Genomic DNA, 20589 nt, shown 5'->3' on the forward strand with positions numbered 1-20589 from the left:
TCGACTGGGCTGCAGGCAATGGAAAATGCAGCAAAGGCAGACATGAGCGAACTTATAGCCCGCGCCAGGCTCCTGACTAAGGCTAAGGATGAAGGGCCGATGGTGGCTGTGGCCAACGAACAGACACAAAGGAGAGTGCCCTCGGCGGGAGAGGGCGCGCGGGCGAGGATAGTGGCCACTGACCGAGAAGGGAGAACGGGTGAGCTCGGGGGTGACTACAACAGATGGCGCGGGCTGTCGAGGGTCCGTTGTTACGAGTGCCGGAGACTGGGTCACCTGGCAAGGGACTGTAAGGAGGTAGAGCTTATCTGTTACTCGTGCAATCAGCCAGGGCACATGGCCCGAAATTGCAGTCAGGGAAACGGGACATCGGCGGCCACTTTGCGAGGGGCCGCCGAGGAAATGTAAGGACACCGTTCAGTCGTATGCCGATCGTGGATATTTGGGTGAGAGGGAGACGCGCGAGGGCGCTGATAGACTCTGGCTGTTCAACCACGATCGTGAGGACCGATATAGTTCAAGAGTTCAGACGGGGAGATGTGGCCCTGACGACAGTCGACGGGAGAGAGACGATATGCGATGGCGACCAGGAAATTGAAATGATAGTGGAGGGTATCCCGATACGACTAAGAGTGCTCGTCATTAGAACGATTCTGGAGGGAATTGACGTGGTGCTGGGAATGGACGGAATTACCCAGCTTGGAGAAGTCACGTTCATCGGTGGGCTCGTACGGATTGGAATGAGGCAGGACTCGGAAGAGAGGATGAAGAACGGACCGAGGCCGGGTGAGGACGTAGGAATGGCAATGGGAGCCGCGGAGGGCGGTGCTGGCCCGAAGCTCGACCCTGGGGAGAGGGCGACGCCGTGCACGATTGAGGACGAGGACTTCCGGGCGGAATTTGACGACCGGAAGTGGGAAGTAGAGTGGTATCCGAAGGAAAGCTCGCCCGTCTTGAAGAACAAAGTCGACTGGTACACACGGACCCTCAGAGAGGGGGTGAGGGAGGACTTTGACCTCGAAGTGGAGCGATGGATCGAGGAAGGAATCTTGAGTCCCTGGGAGGAACCGGTGGAGGGCGGAATCCTGCCCTTGATGGCAGTGGTGCAGCCAACCAAGAGAAAGGTACGACCGGTGCTGGACTTCCGAGAGCTGAACCAGTTCGTGAAGTGTCATACTGGCGACGATTTTGTAGATGTATGTAGTGAGACCCTACGCAGGTGGCGCCGAAGGAGGGGGGCGTCCGCCGTTGTAGACTTGCGGGCGGCTTACTTGCAAATTCACGTGACTAAGAAGCTATGGAAGTACCAGCTAGTAAAATACAAAGGGAGAATTTACTGCTTGACCAGACTAGGTTTTGGGCTCAGCTCGGCCCCGAGGATCATGACGAGAATCCTGAAGACGGTACTGGAGAAGACTGAAGCGATGAAGAAGGGCACTGACTCATACCTAGACGACATACTGGTGGACGATGGCATAGAATCGACGTCGAACGTGGTGGAACATCTGGCTCGGTACGGATTGACAGCTAAGGAACCGGAGCCGTTGGAGGGAGGAGCGGTGTTGGGACTGCGACTGGAAAGGAACGCGACAGGAACGCTGATGTTCAAGCGAGGGAACGAGATCCCAAAGGTGACGGACGAAATGTGTAAACGAGAACTTTTCTCCCTTTGCGGCAAATTAGTGGGCCACTACCCGATCGCCGGATGGCTTCGTACGGCATGTAGCTACATTAAGAGGAGGGTGGGATCGAAAGATTGGGGAGAGAAGGTTGATGAGGACACGCTAACCATGATACGCGACGTTGTCCAGAGGACGATGCACGATGATCCTGTGAGAGGACAGTGGAACGCGCCCCAGCAGAGCCATGGCGTAGTATGGTGCGACACGAGTAGTATCGCAACCGGCGCCGTCTTGGAGATAGGGAACGTGATAGTCGAAGATGGAGCGTGGCAGCGGAAGAAGGACGACTACCACCATATTAACGTGTCAGAGTTGGACGCGGTCATAAAAGGAACAAATTTGGCGCTGAAATGGGGGCTGCGTGAGATCGAGATCAGGACGGACTCAGCCACGGTAGCGGGGTGGATGAACTCGGTGCTGACGGCTGAAAAGAGAGTACGCACGAAAGGAGCTGCAGAGATCCTGGTGAAGCGCCGCCTTGGGATCCTGAGAGAGTTAATCGACGAGTTCGGCATGAAGATAAGGGTGAGGAAGGTATCCTCGGAGGCGAACAAAGCGGACGCGCTTACCAGAGTAAAGAAGAGCTGGCTGAAAGCGAAGGAAGAACAGGAAGAGAAGCTCGAGGTGTGCGCCGCTGGGTCCTTTCGTGCGAAAGAGTTGCACGAAACGCATCATCTAGGGGTCGATAGGTCATTGTTCCTGGCAAGGAAGGTTAACCCGAACATATCAAGGGAAGAGGTGCGGCATGCGGTGAGGGCGTGTGCCCGCTGTCAGTCCATAAACCCAGCCCCCAGACCGCATTCAGCGGGGGAGCTCTGCGTGGAAGAGAACTGGGGGCGGCTGGCAATTGACGTAACCCACTATCAAGGCACCAGATACTTATCGATGGTCGACTGCGGCCCAGGGCGGTTCGGCATTTGGCGAGAACTGAAGGCGGAGACTGGAGAAGAGATTGCGCGGGTGATGAACGAGGTATTTTTGGAGCGGGGCCCAGTGGATGAAGTCCTGATGGACAACGGCACGGCGTTTCGGTCGGAGGCACTGAAAGGTACATTGGACAAGTGGAACACAAGACGCTTCTTCCAGGCAGCGTACCGGCCGAGCGGAAATGGGATAGTAGAACGACACCATCGTACAATTAAGGCCATAGCTGAGAGGGCGCGAATACCGCCGACGGAAGCAGTTTTCTGGTATAATATCTCCCCCAGGTCAGGCCAAGACGACCGCTCGGTTCCGCAAAAGGCTGTGTTCAAATATGATTGGCGGCATCCGCTGCAGGGACCAAAACTGCCGGCCAATACCGAAGAAGGCCCCGCCTCAGTGCAGGTGGGGGAGGAGGTATGGGTGAGACCAAGGGACAGGAAGTGCACGTCACAGTGGACGAGAGGGACAGTGACGGAGGTGAACTCCCGGAACAATGTTTCTGTTGGGGGAGTGCCGCGACATATCTTGGATATACGGCGGGTAGTGAGTGAAGGAGAAGATGAGGAGGAAGGCCACGGGGCGACAACAGAAGAGGATGGGGTGTCTCAGAGACCCCAGCGCGAAAGACGCCCGCCAAGGTGGCTACAGGACTACGATGTAGAGGAAGGAGAAGACGAGGAGTAGGTTGATCTCTAGATCAAGGGGGGGTGTGGTGTGAGCGTGAGTGTGTATGGCGCGGACGGGGACGGACGGTTGGCACCCCCTCCCCCTCTTTCTGGGGGGGGGGGGAGAGGGGGTCAAAGGGCACGAGCGCTGGTATCCCCCTTCCCACCCGAATGTGGGGGGATGGCCTCACGTTGGCTTGGGTGGCGCAGTGCCGAACAAGGACCGTGCGTGGGTGGTGGTGAATGCGAGTGTGAGTGGAGTGTACAGTACCCGGAAAGGGGGATATGGTAAGCTAGCATTAATGGTTAGGAGGTAGGGAATTAGGCTAGAGAAGTGGAGAGTGTGCCGCAAAGGAATGTAAGGGCCCACCCAGGAGCGACCGAAACCGAAGAACCGACGTCATCGACGCACAAGTAAGTACATTTGAATCACAGAAAGCTGTTCTTTTTCAAATCTCTTCTATAGCTGTCTTTTTTTATTTTATTTCCGTATCCTCTTGTATTTCTGTCATCCCATTTTATCAGATTCTATCAGTAATTTCCATGCCTTTCATGATTCTGTAAATAGCTATCAAATCTCCTCTCTCTCTTCTTTGCTCTAGTGTCTGTAGTTCAAGTTTTTCTAGTCTCTCTTCATATGATAGTTTTGAGAGTGTTGGTGCCAATTTTGTAATTGCTCTTTGTATTCTTTCAAGTTTTTTTTATACATTTTTTTGTACTTGGTGACCATATCGTTGCTGCATATTCCAATCTTGGTCGTATCAGGGTGATTAGGATTTTCTTCACCATTTCTTCATCCAGGTATGTAAATGCAACTTTGATTGTTCTTATTAAATTATAAGTTTCTCCAAAAATCTTATTTATATGTTTCTCAGGTGACATATTATTCATAACAATGACTCCCAGGTCCTTCTCATTTTCTACTTTTTTTTATTCCTTCTTCTCCCAATTTATATGCTCCTGTTATTCTGTTTTTGCTTTTTCCAAACTCCATTACACTACACTTTTTTGTATTGAACTCCATCTCCCACTTCCTACTCCATTCCTGTACTTTATTTAGATCTCTCTGTAGTGATTCACAATCTTCTTCTGTTTTCACACTTTTCAGTAGTTTTGCATCATCTGCAAAGAAGCTCATATAGCTTTCAATTCCTTCATCCATATCATTAATATATATAGCAAACATTATTGGGGCCAGAACTGTTCCCTGCGGAACACCGCAGGCTAGAGAAGTGGAGAGTGTGCCGCAAGGGAATGTAAGGGCCCACCCAGGAGCGACCAAAACCGAAGAACCGACGTCATCGACGCACAAGTAAGTACTTTTGAATCACAGAAAGCTGTTCTTTTTCAAATCTCTTCTATAGCTGTCTTTTTTTATTTTCTTTCCATGTCCTCTAGTATTTCTGTCATCCCATTTTATCAGATTCTCTCTGTCAGTAATTTCCATGCCTTTCATGATTCTGTAAATAGCTATCAAATCTCCTCTCTCTCTTCTTTGCTCTAGTGTCTGTAGTTCAAGTTTTTCTAGTCTCTCTTCATATGATAGTTTTGAGAGTGTTGGTGCCAATTTTGTAATTGCTCTTTGTATTCTTTAAAGTTTTTTTTATACATTTTTTTGTACTTGGTGACCATATCGTTGCTGCATATTCCAATCTTGGTCTTATCAGGGTGATTAGGATTTTCTTCACCATTTCTTCATCCAGGTATGTAAATGCAACTTTGATTGTTCTTATTAAATTATAAGTTTCTCCAAAAATCTTATTTATATGTTTCTCAGGTGACATATTATTCATAACAATGATTCCCAGGTCCTTCTCATTTTCTACTTTGTTTATTCCTTCTTCTCCCAACTTATATGCTCCTGTTATTCTGTTTTTGCTTTTTCCAAATTCCATTATACTACACTTTTTTGTATTGAACTCCATCTCCCACTTCTTACTCCATTCTTGTACTTTATTTAGATCTCTCTGTAGTGATTCACAATCTTCTTCAGTTTTCACTCTTTTCAGTAGTTTTGCATCATCTGCAAAGAAGCTCATATAGCTTTCAATTCCTTCATCCATATCATTAATATATATAGCAAACATTATTGGGGCCAGAACTGTTCCTTGCGGAACACCGCTTATTACTTCATCCCATTTTGAGTGCTGGTTTCTTATCACTACTTTCATTTTTCTTTCTTGCAAAAAGTCCTCCATCCAATTTAGTAGTTTGCCCTGTATTCCTCCTTCAGTTTCTAATTTCTTAAGCAACTTCTTATGTGGTACTTTGTCAAAAGCTTTCTTTAGATCTAAAAATGCACAGTCCGCCCATCCATCTCTTTCTTGTATTATATCTATTAGCCTTGAATAGAAACATATTAAATTGGTGATGCATGATCGTCCTTGTCTGAATCCAAATTGCCTTGGATTTAACACTGTTTTTTTCTAAATATTTTACCCATCTACTTTTGATCATTCTTTCACAAATTTTTGCTATTGTACTTGTTAGAGAGACTGGTCTATAGTTGGTAGGTTCTTCTTTATTTCCTCCTTTATATATAGGTACTATATTTGCTTTTTTCCAATCTTCTGGAACTTTTCCTTCTTTCAAGGAACTTTTTAGTATGCTATGTATTTTGTCTGCCAGTTCATTCCTGCATTCTTTCAGAATCCAGTTTGCTATTTCATCTGGTCCATGCGATTTTCTGACATCAAGATTACTCAAGTGTGTTAATATTTCATTCTTTGTTACTTCTATTTCTTCCATAGGGGGTACTTTCTCTTTCCATTCAATCTCTTCAGGTTGTATGTTCTCCCTTGTAAACACTGATTTAAAATGTTTGTTCATAATTTCCGCCATTTCCATTTCCTCAGTGTATTCAACTCCCTCCTGTCTTAATTTCTCCAAGTCTTGTTTGTTTTTCAGTTTATTGTTTACAAATCTGTAGAATAGTTTTGGTTGATCTTTACACTTTTCTATGATATCTTTTTCATATTTTCTCTTTTCCTCTCTGCACATTTGTACATATTCATTTCTATAACAGGTATATATTTTCCATTTTTCAGGTCTTCTGTCTTTTTTCCATTTGGTCCAGGCTTTGTCTCTTTTGTCTTTTAACTCCCTACAGCTTTTGTTGTACCAGCATTTTACATATTCTTTTTCTTGTTTTTGTCTTGGGACATACTTTTCCAGTCCTATTTTGTAAATGTCAAAATATTCCATTTCTCTTCTACTTTTGTCTCTTCTTTGTATATTTCTTCCCAGTTTTCCTTTTGAAAGAATTCTCTTATTTCATCAAAGTTTGTTTTTTCATACATCATTCTTCCTTTTCTATATTGTTCATTTCTTTTCATATATTTTTCTTCATTAAGTTCCAGTTCAATCAATATGTGGTCACTTTTACTTATTGGTGTTTTATATTCAATTTTGTCCACTATTCTAGGTTCGGATGTAATTACTAGGTCTAGTCTCGATGGCTCTTCTTCATTTCTATACCTAGTGTTCTCCTGTATCCATTGTGTCATTGTATGGTCAGTAACCATCTCAAGTAGAGCGTTTCCCCATGAGCCGTCTCCACCCTTTACTGTCATTTCTTCCCAGCAGATTTCTTTGCAATTAAAGTTGCCCATCATAACTATTTTTCCTCCCTCTTCCATTATCTTGTTTAATGTTATCATTGTATCCTCTCACATACTTTTATGTTCACTCTCTTCCCATGAGGCTGTTTTCGGGGGCACATAATTTATCACAAACTTTCTGCTCTTTTTATCTCTGTCTTCTACTTCCATCATTATCATCTCTACTGTATTCTTTCCATATGTGACACACTTCACGTTTATATCCTTCTTAGTCAGGAACATAACTCCACCCCCTTCCTTTTTCACTCTGTTTCTAATCCAATAATTATATGCATCATGTCCTACACTGTTGGGTGGTAGTGGACCTTTTAATTTTGTTTCTACAATTCCCATTATGTCTGGTTCTTTTTCCTTCAAATAATCATTCAGCTCATTCAATCCTGTTATTAATCCATCTATATTTGTGTAAGACACTCTTAGTTTTCTGCCACTTCCATTGTGTTCTCTGTTTCCCTTTTGTTTTTCTCTTGTATGTCGACTTTCTTTAGTTTCATATTCACTACCTCATTTTTTTCCTTTGCTTCAAGTCTTTTCTGTTTTTCTTCCTCTCTTTCCTCTTTATTCATTTCTCTTTTTATCCATACCTTTTTATATTGATCATTTGTTGCTAGTTTCCCTGTTTTGGATAGAATTTTCTCTGCCGTTGTTTGTGACCTGAATTTAATCTTAATTGGTCTGGTCTTGTCTGTACTATATTTCCCGAGCCTGAATTTCTCTTCGATTTGTTTAATTATTTCTGGTTCATCTTCCTGAACTAATTCTAGTAAATTTCTTACTTTTTCATTTTCCTCTTTGATTCTTGTGGTTCTATCTGGGTTATGTTTCTCTTCCATTCCTAATATAATTATACATTTCTTTTTGTCTGCTAAGTCTCTTACTATATTCTCCTTCTGTCTCATCACTTTAATAACTGAGTTTTCAGTTTGTTCATTCATTTGCTGTCTGATTATGTCAGTGAATGCAACTTTGCTATTTTCTTGAATTTTTTTCCAACCCTCCTTGTTCTCCTTATTATTCTCCTTTAAGACTTTATTCTCATCTTTTACTTCTTTTAACTGTTTTAATTCTTCAATTTCCTTAGTTAAGTTTTTCGTTAGCCTTCTCTAGTTCTTCCAATTTTTCAACTCTCCGTATAATGTTGTTAACATGACCGAACCTACGCTCCAAGTCCTCGATCATCTTATCGACCTTCTCTTCTAGTCTTGTCAGTCGGGGGGGGGGGATTGTGTCCCCCCACCCTCTTTAAATCCCTGGAAAATATTCTCATCACTTTCTACTGTATTGCTCTTATCTATACTTCTAATCTTTACATTTTTATTAGACATTTCATCGTCGTCGGGGGGCCGTTTGTTTACCTTTCGCGTGTCTGCCTGGGCCAAGTCTACTCCTTCCTCATTTCCTTCCATTTCCCTCAGTAATCCCTCCCCTTTTCCTCTTTCCCTCCTTTCCTACTACCCCACGAGCAATTTCCCCCACCCTGTAAATACAATAGGCACTTCTCTTTGCGTTGGGATCCACAAAACTTCAATTTTCTTCAGAACGTCTTCTAAGCCGTCCATTCGTTGAAGTGTGTGTGTGTGTGTGTGTGTATTGTATATTTATAATGTATACATATAATTACATGTGTGCGTGTATATATATATATATATATATATATATATATATATATATATATGTGTGTATATATATATATATATATATATATATATATATATATATATATATATATATATATATATATATGTATTTACCTAGTTGTACTTAGTTGTATTATACGGGAAGGGGAGCTATGCTCGTGGGGTCCCGTCTTCATATCTCATTTTATCTAAACTATTTTTAAATTCATGTATTGTTTTTGCACACACCACTTTCTTATCTAACTTGTTCCAACTGTCTATTACTCTGTGAGGAAAGCTGTTCTTTTTCAGATCTCTTCTATAGCTGTCTTTTTTTATTTTCTTTCCGTGTCCTCTTGTATTTCTATCATCCCATTTTATCAGATTCTCTCTATCAATAATTTCTATGCCTTTCATGATTCTGTAAATAGCTATCAAATCTCCTCTCTCTCTTCCTTGTTCTAGTGTCTGTAGTTCAAGTTTTTCTAGTCTCTCTTCATATGATAGTTTTGAGAGTGTTGGTGCCAATTTTGTAATTGCTCTTTGTATTCTTTCAAGTTTTTTTATACATTTTTTTGTACTTGGTGACCATATCGTTGCTGCATATTCCAATCTTGGTCTTATCAGGGTGATTAGAATTTTCTTCACCATTTCTTCATCCAGGTATGTAAATGCCACTTTGATTGTTCTTATTAAATTATAAGTTTCTCCAAAAATCTTATTTATATGTTTCTCAGGTGACATATTATTCATAACAATGACTCCCAGGTCCTTCTCATTTTCTACTTTTTTTTATTCCTTCTTCTCCCAATTTATATGCTCCTGTTATTCTGTTTTTGCTTTTTCCAAATTCCATTATACTACACTTTTTTGTATTGAACTCCATCTCCCACTTCCTACTCCATTCCTGTACTTTATTTAGATCACTCTGTAGTGATTCACAATCTTCTTCCATGTTCAGTCTTTTCAGTAGTTTTGCATCATCTGCAAAGAAGCTCATATAGCTTTCAATTCCTTCATCCATATCATTAATATATATAGCAAACATTATTGGGGCCAGAACTGTTCCTTGCGGAACACCGCTTATTACTTCATCCCATTTTGAGAGTTTGTCTCTTATCACTACTCTCATTTTCCTTTCTTGCAAAAAGTTTTCCATCCAATTAAGCAGTTTGCCCTGTATTCCTCCTTCAGTTTCTAATTTCTTAAGCAACTTCTTATGTGGTACTTTGTCAAAAGCTTTCTTTAGGTCTAGAAATGCACAGTCCGCCCATCCATCTCTTTCTTGTATTATATCTATTAGCCTTGAATAGAAACATATTAAATTAGTGACGCATGATCGTCCTTGTCTGAATCCAAATTGCCTTGGATTTAACACTTTGTTTTTTTTTTTCTAAATATTTTACCCATCTACTTTTGACAATTCTTTCAAATTTTTTTGCTATTGTACTTGTTAGGGAGACTGGTCTATAGTTGGTAGGGTCTTCTTTATTTCCTCCTTTATATATAGGTACTATATTTGCTTTTTTCCAATCTTCTGGAACTTTTCCTTCTTTCAAGGAACTGTTTATTATGCTATGTATTTTGTCTGCCAGTTCATTCCTGCATTCTTTCAGAATCCAGTTTGCTATTTCATCTGGTCCATGCGATTTTCTGACATCAAGATTACTCAAGTGTGTTAATATTTCATTCTTTGTTACTTCTATTTCTTTCATGGGAGGGACTTTCTCTTTCCATTCGATCTCTTGAGGTTGTATGTTCTTTGTAAACACTGATTTAAAATGTTTGTTCATAATTTCCGCCATTTCAATTTCCTCAGTGTATTCAACTCCCTCCTGTCTTAATTTCTCCAAGTCTTGTTTGTTTTTCAATTTGTTGTTTACAAATCTGTAAAATAGATTTGGTTGATCTTTACACTTTTCTATGACATCTTTTTCATATTTTCTCTTTTCCTCTCTACGTTTGTACATATTCATTTCTATAACAAGTATATATTTTCCATTTTTCAGGCCTTCTGTCTTTTTTCCATCTGGTCCAGGCTTTGTCTCTTTTGTCTTTTAACTCCCTACAACTTTTATTGTACCAGCATTTTACATATTCTTTTTCTTGTTTTTGTCTTGGGACATACTTTTCCACTCCTTTTTTGTAAATTTTTGTCAAAATATTCCATTTCTCTTCCACTGTTGTTTCTTCTTTGTATATTTCTTCCCAGTTTTCTTTTTGAAAGAATTCTCTTATTTTATCAAAGTTTGTTTTTTCATACATCATTCTTCCTTTTCTATATTGCTCATTTCTTTTCATGTATTTTTCTTCATTTAGTTCCAGTTCAATCAATATGTGGTCACTTTTACTTATTGGTGTTTTATATTAAATCTTGTCCACTATTCTAGGTTCAGATGTAATTATTATGTCTAGTCTCGATGGCTCTTCCTCATTTCTATACCTAGTGTTCTCCTGCCTGTATCCATTGTGTCATTGTATTGTCAGTAACCATCTCAAGTAGAGCGTTTCCCCATGAGCCGTCTCCACCCTTTACTGTCATCTCTTCCCAGCAGACTTCTTTGCAATTAAAGTTATCCATCATAACTTTTCTTCTTCCATCTTCCATTATCTTATTTAATGTTATCCTCGTCTTCTAACATACTTTTATGTTCACTCTCTTCCCACGAGGCTGTTTTTGGAGGCACATGATTTATCACAAACTTTCTGCTCTTATCTCTGTCTTCCACTTCGATCATAATCATCTCTACTGTATTCTTTCCATATGTGACACACCTCACGTTTATATCCTTCTTAGTCAGGAACATAACTCCACCCCCTTGCTTTGTCTCTCTGTTTCTAATCCAATAATTATATGCATCATGTCCTACACTGTTGGATGGTAGTGGACCTTTTAATTTCGTTTCTACAATTCCAATTATGTCTGGTTCTTTTTCCTTCAAATAATCATTCAGCTCATTCAATCCTGTTATTAATCCATCTATATTTGTGTAAGACACTCTTAGTTTTCTGCCACTTCCATTGTGTTCTCTGTTTCCCTTTTGTTTTTCTCTTGTATGTCGAATTGCCTTAGTTTCATATTCACTACTCTCCAATAGAATCTCTCTTTTTCTGACTGTTCTGTTCTCGTTTTTTTCCTTAGCTTCAAGTCTTCTCTTTTTTTCTTCCTCTCTTTCCTCTTTATACATTTCCCTTTTTATCCATACCTTTTTATATTGTTCACTTGTTGCTAGTTTCCCTGTTTTGGATAAGATATTCTCAGCCGTTGTTTGTGACCTGAATTTAATCTTAATTGGTCTGGTCTTATCTGTACTATACTTTCCGAGTCTGAACTTCTCTTCGATTTGTTTAATTATTTCTGGTTTATCTTCCTGAACTAATTGTAGTAAACTGCTTACTTTTTCATTTTCCTCTTCGATTCTTGAGGTTCTATCTGGGTTATGTTTCTCTTCCATTCCTAATATAATTATACATTTCTTTTTGTCTGCTAAGTCTCTTACAATATTCTCCTTCTGTCTCATCACTTTGATAACTGAGTCTTCAGTTTGTTCTTTCATTTGCTGTTTAATTATATCAGTAAATGCAACTTTACTATTTTCCTGTATCTTCCTCCACCCCTGTGCCTCTTTTCCTATTGTTTCTTTATTGTCTTTATTGTTCCTTTTTAATTCTTTATTCTCCTCTTTTACTTCTCTTAACTGTCTTTTTAGTTCTTCTATTTCATCAGTTAAGTTTTTGTTCGCCTTCTCTAGTTCTTTCAATCTTTCCACCTTTTCTGCAAGTTTTGACATTTTACCGAACCTAATCTCCCAATGTTCAGTCATTTGTTCAAGCCTTTCCTCCAGTTTTGTCAGTCGGGGAAGGTTGGTATCCGCCTCCCCCTCTTTAAATCCTTGGAAATTATTATCCTCATCTTCCATTGAATTGTTCTTATCTATGTTTCTAATCTTTACATTTTTGTTAGACATTTCGTCGTCACTAAATTGGTCGGGACCTCTTTTGTTTACATGGCGTTTGCCTGCCTGGGCCAAGTCATCTCCTTCCTCATTTCCTTCCATTTCCCTCAGTAATCCCTCCCCTTCTCCTTTTTCCTCACCTTCCCACCACACCACGAGCAATTTCCCCCACCCTGTAAATACAATAGGTACTTCCTTTGCTTTGGGATCCACGAAAATTTCACTTTTTCTTCAGAACGTCCTCTACGCCGTCCGTTCGGTGGAGTGTGTGTGTATATATGTATATATATATATATATATATATATATATATATATATATATATATATATATGTGTGTGTATAATATATATATATGTATATATAATATATATATATAATATAGGTATGTATATATGTATATAATATATATATATGTATGTATATATGTATATATATATATATATATATATATATATATATATCTAAACAGAAATGTAGTAGCACATTTGTAAGTGACACACATGAACCCACAGTCGGAGAAAATAAACTTCGAATAAAGAAGAATCCTATATTTCGGCTATGAACTGTAGCCCTCTTCAGGAAAGTACATAAGGCAGAGTACAGAGGGGACTTATAAGCTACAGAGAAGAAGAGATGTGGACAGATGACCTCACTCAGGCGCGGGGCAAACTGGGGTGGCGGAGGAGGGAGGGGGTGAGGAGAAGGGGGGTTGTAAGTTCCGTACCAGCTTGTTAATTGCCGCTCGTGAAATGATGTCAGGTGTCCACTGCCCTTTAGAAATATTAATATTAGGGCATTCCTCAATTAATGCTGATTCGACTATTTTCCTCCTGAAACCGGAGTGGGACTTGAAAACTAATATATATATATATATATATATATATATATATATATATATATATATATATATATATATATACATATATATATATATATATGTATATATAGGTATGTATATAATATATATATATATAGGTATGTATATATGTATATAATATATATATATATATATATGTATATAATATATATATATATATATATATATATATATATGTATATATAGATATATATATATGTATATATAGATATATATATATATATGTATATATATATATATATATATATATATATATATATATATATAGGTATGTATATATGTATATTATATATATATATATATATATATATATATATGTGTGTATATATGTATATAATATATATATATATATATATATATATATATATATTAGAAACATGAATATATGGATATACTGTATGTATATATATATATATATATATATATATATATATACTGTATGTATATATATATATATGTATCAGATGTCGAATTTCAGACATGCGGATGTATATGCGGATGTCATTTTGCGGATGCGAATGCGGATATCAGTCTCTACTAAAATGCGGATGCGGATATCAAAATATGACATCCTCGCGGATGTTTTTACGTCAAACGTTCTCACCAAGAGGACACCTCCCCCCTCCAAAAAAAAAAAAAAAAAAAAAAAAAAAAAAAAAAGCCTGTTTCAGTGTCAGACCATGCAGACAGGAGAAGTAACAAATAAAAACAAGGTGGGAGAACCAAAATACTGCCAAATGAGTTCGAATGGTGTCTTAATAGTTGATACTTTTCTCTTTGAAAGTAATTAAAGGTCAGATATCAACAGATGTACCATTCGCTAAAAATCATCGTATTGCTCGAAAAAGTACTTTTTAAAAGCATACAAATAAAGTTTTTACCTGTTACAGAAGAATTTATTCAGAAAATTCACTTTTAATTGCGCCTCACATACCACTTTTCCGAAGTCTAGATGTTCTAGTCGATTAGTAATTAGTACCAGTAATCGCCGCTATGTGAACCGGCGGTGACGTCACAGTTGCCAAACAATCGGACAAAGAAACACACGCTGTAGTTCAGCTCAGTCATTCCAATCGAGTTATTCATCTTCATGTTCGTTTTTAATCCAAATTTGTTCACAAAAATGGCCCATTGTGCATTCCAATTCGGAAGGATAGTATGTATGGTGGAAGAGGAAGAGGAGTTTGATATCGCCGAACATCGCATTGTAAAGCCTTACCAGTTCGAACTGATAATAGGACAGCCCGTTTCTTCGTCGGAATACAGTGCAAGTGAAGATGAAGAAAGTGGTGAACAAAATAGCGAAGAAGAAGGGGAAAGCGATTTGTCAGATTCAGAACCCGAGACCACGGGGGAGGAGACGGAATTCGACGGCGACGTTGATTTAGACGGTGCCGAGAATCAAGATGGGCCTACCACCCCTCCTAGACGCAAACGCAAAAGATCTGACCACTCTCATAGGATTGGGAATACCAACTGGTATGAAATTCAGTGCATTATTCCTACCTTATTTAGGCTATCATTGCAAGCATGGGATGGGGTCCTTTGTTTTTATGTCGACGATTATTTGTCAGTCTCTCTCTAAAATTCCAAGCATGGGGGGAAAATTAAATGATATGAATTGCCTTGTGGCCATTTCTTCCTGCAAGATCGAGATTATTCATTTAAAATACTGGAATGAATGAATGAATACATGTAAATAAAATGAAGCCAAATAATCTTTTAATAAGTACTGTCAACTGTGTATTTTCTATTTTACTAAACACAGTAAAGTGCATAAAAATAAAAATATGTACAAGGAAAAACATCATAAAATGACTATCAATATTTATGCAGTTGTCTCTTTCAGGCTATACAGATATATTGTGCAGTCTCACGAATTCATGCACAGTGGGAAAGTGAGAACTATACATACTGTGGTTTCAAATATCCCCAAGTTTGATGTGAACGCAATGACATGTGATATAAATATCAGGAAGCAATGTGGACTTATGAAATCACTGTTAGTTTGATTACAAAGTCATGTACCATGTACTAGTCTATTGACTCTTTATCATGTTTATGTGATGGCAATACTGCTGCTGTACACAACCTAGTCAGTGCTTCAATGATTAAACCGTGTTCGCGATTGTCTTTCAGACACTACATCTGATTTAGTGTGTCTTTTTTGGGGGGGCTAATAGTAATATGATAATACACATATATTATCCTCATTTCAGAAGGGGAGGGGGTTAATGGTAGGGCTAGCACTGATGGCTGACAAATCTTTAGCCCTGGCAATTAAAAATTCCACTTAATAAAATTATTTCAACGAGTGTTTTAAATTTTCAATTTCAGTTAGGGGGGCTAATGGGGGGGCTGGCCACTTTTTGGGGGGCTAAAGCCCCCCCCGGCCCCCCCAGGCGCCGCCACTGCTCCGGTCCATGGCTTCAGGGCCAGTTTAATTCACTAGGCGTACTAGGCCTATATAGGCCATCCTGTATGTCCATGGAATTTGTAACAAGCCCTCTCTGACATAAGCATAGGCCTAAGCCTAACGCATGCACATGATGCATGGAGTCAGAAAAAGTAAACTGCCTACGGTACCTCAAGCCTCCGGCTTTTATCAAACGCTGACCTCCTACTTTTCTTTTTTGGTTTCGGCGTGGAATGCTTTGTAGTAGCTGCAAAAATTTAGGGCACGGCATCAGGTTTTAGATGTCTCCTGGTCTTCTCCATAAATCCAATCGATAACGCTAGATTCATTTCGAAGCATTCCTCTTCGAAGTGGTCAGAGCAAAGTTCTGAAAACTTCGAAGGCTCCCACAGTTTGCCCGGTCTTTTGCCTGCTCTGTTCACCTTTCTATCCATTCCGATCGTCGGGCTGGCTCCGTAGGAAATTGAAAGAAACTCCTCCCACTTCCACTACCATTGTTGCAGCCTGCGGCAACGCAGTACACCATTATTATCACAATTTTGTGACCAAAAAAAAAAAAAAAAAAAAAAAATGAGACACTCAAGAGACGACACACGACTGACAATGCAAAAGCGATACGATGCACTCTCAGAATAACAATATTGTTTGGCAACTGTGACGTCACGAACGCGGAATTCCCCGAACGTTCCCGAAGCGCACGGGCGGGTTGTTTCGAATAGCAGACGACGCAATGAGATGAAGACAAACAACTGTTTTTGCCAAATTTGATAAGATGTAGATGGTGGAATTATATAGAATACTGTCAGTATGCTTTTTTATGTACATTAAACTGTAAATACAAAAAGTTACGGTAGTCTTGATATCTGACCTTTAAGTCATAAGGAGACGTAAATACAGACGCAGGAAGGGAGCTGCTGTTGTTGTGGAGTCACTATTTTTTTTTTTTTTTTTTTTTTTTTATAAGATTGTAAGGCTTGTACACATCTATGCATAATCAACCACTCAGTATTGCTGAGCTGTTTGGTTTTGGAGTTGGTAGCAGCATACACACACAAAGATTCCTTTATTTATAGTGTTATTCTTTGCATGTGTAAGGTGCTATTTCATCTTGTGGGTGTATCATGAATAACAAAGAGTTTAGGTATTTGCAGCCTGTCCTGAATCTTTTTAAGTTCATCTTGCGCCATAGTTGAGTGATGAAAGTGCGTAGCAATACTACGAGTTTTTTTTTTTATCATATTTTCTATATCACAATGTGATGATAACCCAGTTTTAGCAATCAGCTGTATTTTATGCACAGTACAATCCAAATTACTTATATTTACACCTGAGAGAAACAGAGCTTTTTTCATATTAGCTCCAGTATCACGCAGAACACAGTGCACATTTGTACGAGATATGTCACACTTCATCAGCATATCATCAAACATTTTGGAAATATACTCTCCTGTTCCACCCCCTTTGTTATCACCACTGGTTTTTCCCCCCTCTTGCTGTCTTTGCTCCTCTTCAGTTATTTTCTAGAGTTTTCTTGTTAATTCTTAAGTTTCACTCAAGTCTAGGTTCTTCTTAGTAAGTAGGCCCCCTGCCTAAGTTCCGATTGTGGGTGAATAAAATGAAAGTGTAATTTTCAGGGAACGTGTTGGTCTAAATCAGTACACCCGAGAAATCTCCAGAGGAATTCTCAACGTCGCGTCTAGCCACCTTCGTTCTGACGTCACTTTTTTTCCATCCTTTTACTTCTCAAACAAGTGCCACACCTTAAGGGCGTGCCTTTTTCCCTTTTGTCCAATAATATTTCTCCTCGTACACATTTTTCTCCAATCCGAGAGGCTGTTACAGTCCTTCCAGTAACATTGCTACATAAGCATTATGTCGCAACGGAGATGGCTGTACGCTCACAGTTTTGGTTACATCAGCATTATTACAATCAGTCACCTCTGTATCAACATGCAACAACGGTCGTTTGTTTACCTAGACAGGACGGCGCCAACACACTCCCCAACTCAGCACTCGCAGTCGGTGCGGTCGGCCACTGAATTCAAAACAACCTAATAAAAAAGACTATAAAATTTCCTTCCAGTCCTTCTACCTCCTCGATCTACCTTAAATGTCTACCTTTATCTACCGGCCTCTTACAGGGCTCGGCAGCTACCGTTGGTCGTCCCGACCAATTTCTTATTTCCCTCTTACATGGCTTTGCTAATATATACTTAGAAGAAGCTAATCTACCATTGTGTAAAATTGTATATCAAAGATATAAGCAACCCTCCAAAATGCAAAATTCATGCAACTAATGGTGAATAATACATAATACATATAAATGCATGTCAATATATAAGGCATAATTAAGCAGATACATGGTTAATGGGTTTTGACAGAATCAATCTCCGGAATACAACAACTGAAATCAGTGCAGACAATAATATTGAAGAAAAAAGTACACCGAGAATAATTGTTGTATTAGAAAAATCATTTGAGGGAGATCTTGACAATGATCTTCTCTTAATTTTCAAAGGAGGTGAGTTTTCAGGCAATGTGAAGTTGAAGGTTGAAATATATGAATCTTCTGTTAAATGCATGGTATTAAGGGTATTAGAAATGGTGGAAATAGTGCCTCCATGCAATTCACAGGTATCAATTACTGAGATAAGTCCTTCAACCAAATCCAATTTAGGACTCAACCCGGGACAATTGATTGATATTTTTGTCTTGTTAGGGAAAAACAGATAATGAGATCCTTGTATGTTACAATGAGGAATTTGGTCTACAGAATTTTTTTGATAATGGCAATTGTTCATAACAGACACATTCCTAACCAGAGAAGCTTCACATGAATTTTTCAAAGCTTCACGGAACACAAAAAGAGAAGAATGACAAAGATAAAGATTCTTATTAACTCTTTTACAATCATTTAATTTATCATTAGAGATCATGCTTTCTTTTAGATTGTCTACAGAAAGGATGTAATTGATTGGATCTACAACTGGAATATCTACTTCATATAATGAACCATTTACCTTCAATGGGAAAGGTATCAATTTGAATAAGTTAAATCTTATGCCTGATGAAAAAGGAATTTCTATTATCACTGAGGTTATATTTAAGTATGAGGTCAATAATGGGTAATATAAGGCCACATTAGCTTCCTCAAAGAAAGGTTCAAAGTTCCAATCCTTCCCTGCTGAATTAATTATTTTAATGAGTTGAGGTATTGGAAGGAGAGAAGAAGTTACTTGACCCGAATTTGCCATAACTAAATCTTGTACAAAAGATTCCAACTGAACTTGCATCTCAGATAATTTCAAATGCATAGTATTGAGTAACAAGAAAAGTTGCATTGTATTCTCTTGTTCACTTTGTTTCAAACTGAGATTCTCTAAGTTATCTGAAATATCAGAGATCATTTCCTCAATGTTTTTAATGCTTGTTTGTAAATCATCAATTTTTGCAACCTTCTCCTTCAATTTATTCATAGAAATTTTCAAATCAGCAAGGAAGGCAAAATTGGCAATTCCCAATCCAGCAAGAGCTCCTAAAGCCACTACTATTACACTTCTCTTTTGTCTATCATTGCTTTTGAAATTTGAACCTATGATATACAATTTGTACTCTATCTCCTTGATCTTATTATCAAGTTTCCTTTGAACATATTTACTGGAAATGTTCTGTTTTATCACCTTTAATTTCCCTCTTATGGAGTCCACATCTTCTTTAATTTTTGTTATATTCTTGTAATCAAGAACTACTCGTACTACCTTATCCACCAATATTAGGTTACCTTGATGATGTACCAATGCTCCAGGACGAATCGGATTCCAGTCCATGGCACTCACCAAACTTAATATTATTAATAAGGCAGTCTTCATCTGTAAAATACATCAAGATTAATATTCAATTCGTACAGAATATTATGATAATATTCTCTATACTCTTCAGGGTTCTCAACATTGATACATAGGGTATCATAACAATCATCTTCATAGATCTGCAAACTTATTTTCCTCATATCATCTAAATGTCCTATCAATTCTTCCTTGCTTTCTATGTGGATTAAATGAAATTTATTTCCACCTGCAGAATCAATTACCCTATATGGACCAGTGTACCTTGGTGAAAGTTTATTATTGGGTGAAGTTAGTTTGACCATTACTAAATCTCCAATTTTCAATTCTAGTTTATGAGCTATTTTGTGTTGTTGCTTTTTCATCTCTTGTGAATACACCTGCATATGTTCCCTAACTCTTTGGTGAATACTTTGAAAAGTATTTATCCTATTTGATATATAATCATCTATATTATATATGGGTTTCTGATCTGCAGTCAACATTTCATATGGAAGAGTTTTGTCCTCCCCAAAAATTATAAAATGAGGTGTATCACCTGTTGCTACATTAATTTGATTGTTCAGGGTACACTTAACACAAGGAATCCAAGTATCCCAAGTTATACTATGAGGACTTATCAGAGTTCTAAGACATATAATTATTTTTTTTATTTAACCTTTCTACTACCCCATTACTTTGTGGATGATTCACTAATATATTGACTTTCTTGATATGGAATACACTACATAAATTTTCCAAGATTTTGTTATTAAATTCAGTTCCATTATCTGAAACTAAGATATTAGGTGTAGTGAAATTACAGATTATCTGATCATAGATTACTGAAGCAATAGTTTCAGCTTTCTTATTGACTATGGGTTGTAATATACAGAATCTTGAAAAATAATCAATAGCAACAAATAAATATTTATATCCACTCTCAGACATAGGTAATTCCAATGTGTCAATGTGAACTCTTTCCAAAGGTTTCTGTGGAATGGGATA

At 38.5% G+C, this 20589-nt stretch overlaps 1 protein-coding gene across 1 annotated transcript; it reads left to right on the forward strand.

The window, feature by feature from the left end:
- The first annotated feature begins 800 nt into the window (after positions 1 to 800).
- Positions 801 to 3290, forward strand: LOC143023153 (uncharacterized). Its single transcript, XM_076181667.1, has one exon. The coding sequence runs from the start codon at positions 801 to 803 to the stop codon at positions 3288 to 3290; it is 2490 nt and encodes an 829-aa protein (XP_076037782.1).
- The last annotated feature ends 17299 nt before the right edge of the window (positions 3291 to 20589 follow it).

The sequence above is a fragment of the Oratosquilla oratoria genome, unplaced genomic scaffold (assembly GCF_046742065.1).
Source record: "Oratosquilla oratoria isolate Oo_2021 unplaced genomic scaffold, ASM4674206v1 SCAFFOLD45, whole genome shotgun sequence".
NCBI classification, from domain to species: domain Eukaryota; kingdom Metazoa; phylum Arthropoda; class Malacostraca; order Stomatopoda; family Squillidae; genus Oratosquilla; species Oratosquilla oratoria.

Coding starts and splice junctions, on each gene's coding strand:
- LOC143023153 (XM_076181667.1), top strand. CDS start 801: ATGGCAATGGGAGCCGCGGAGGGCGGTGCTGGCCCGAAGCTCGACCCT.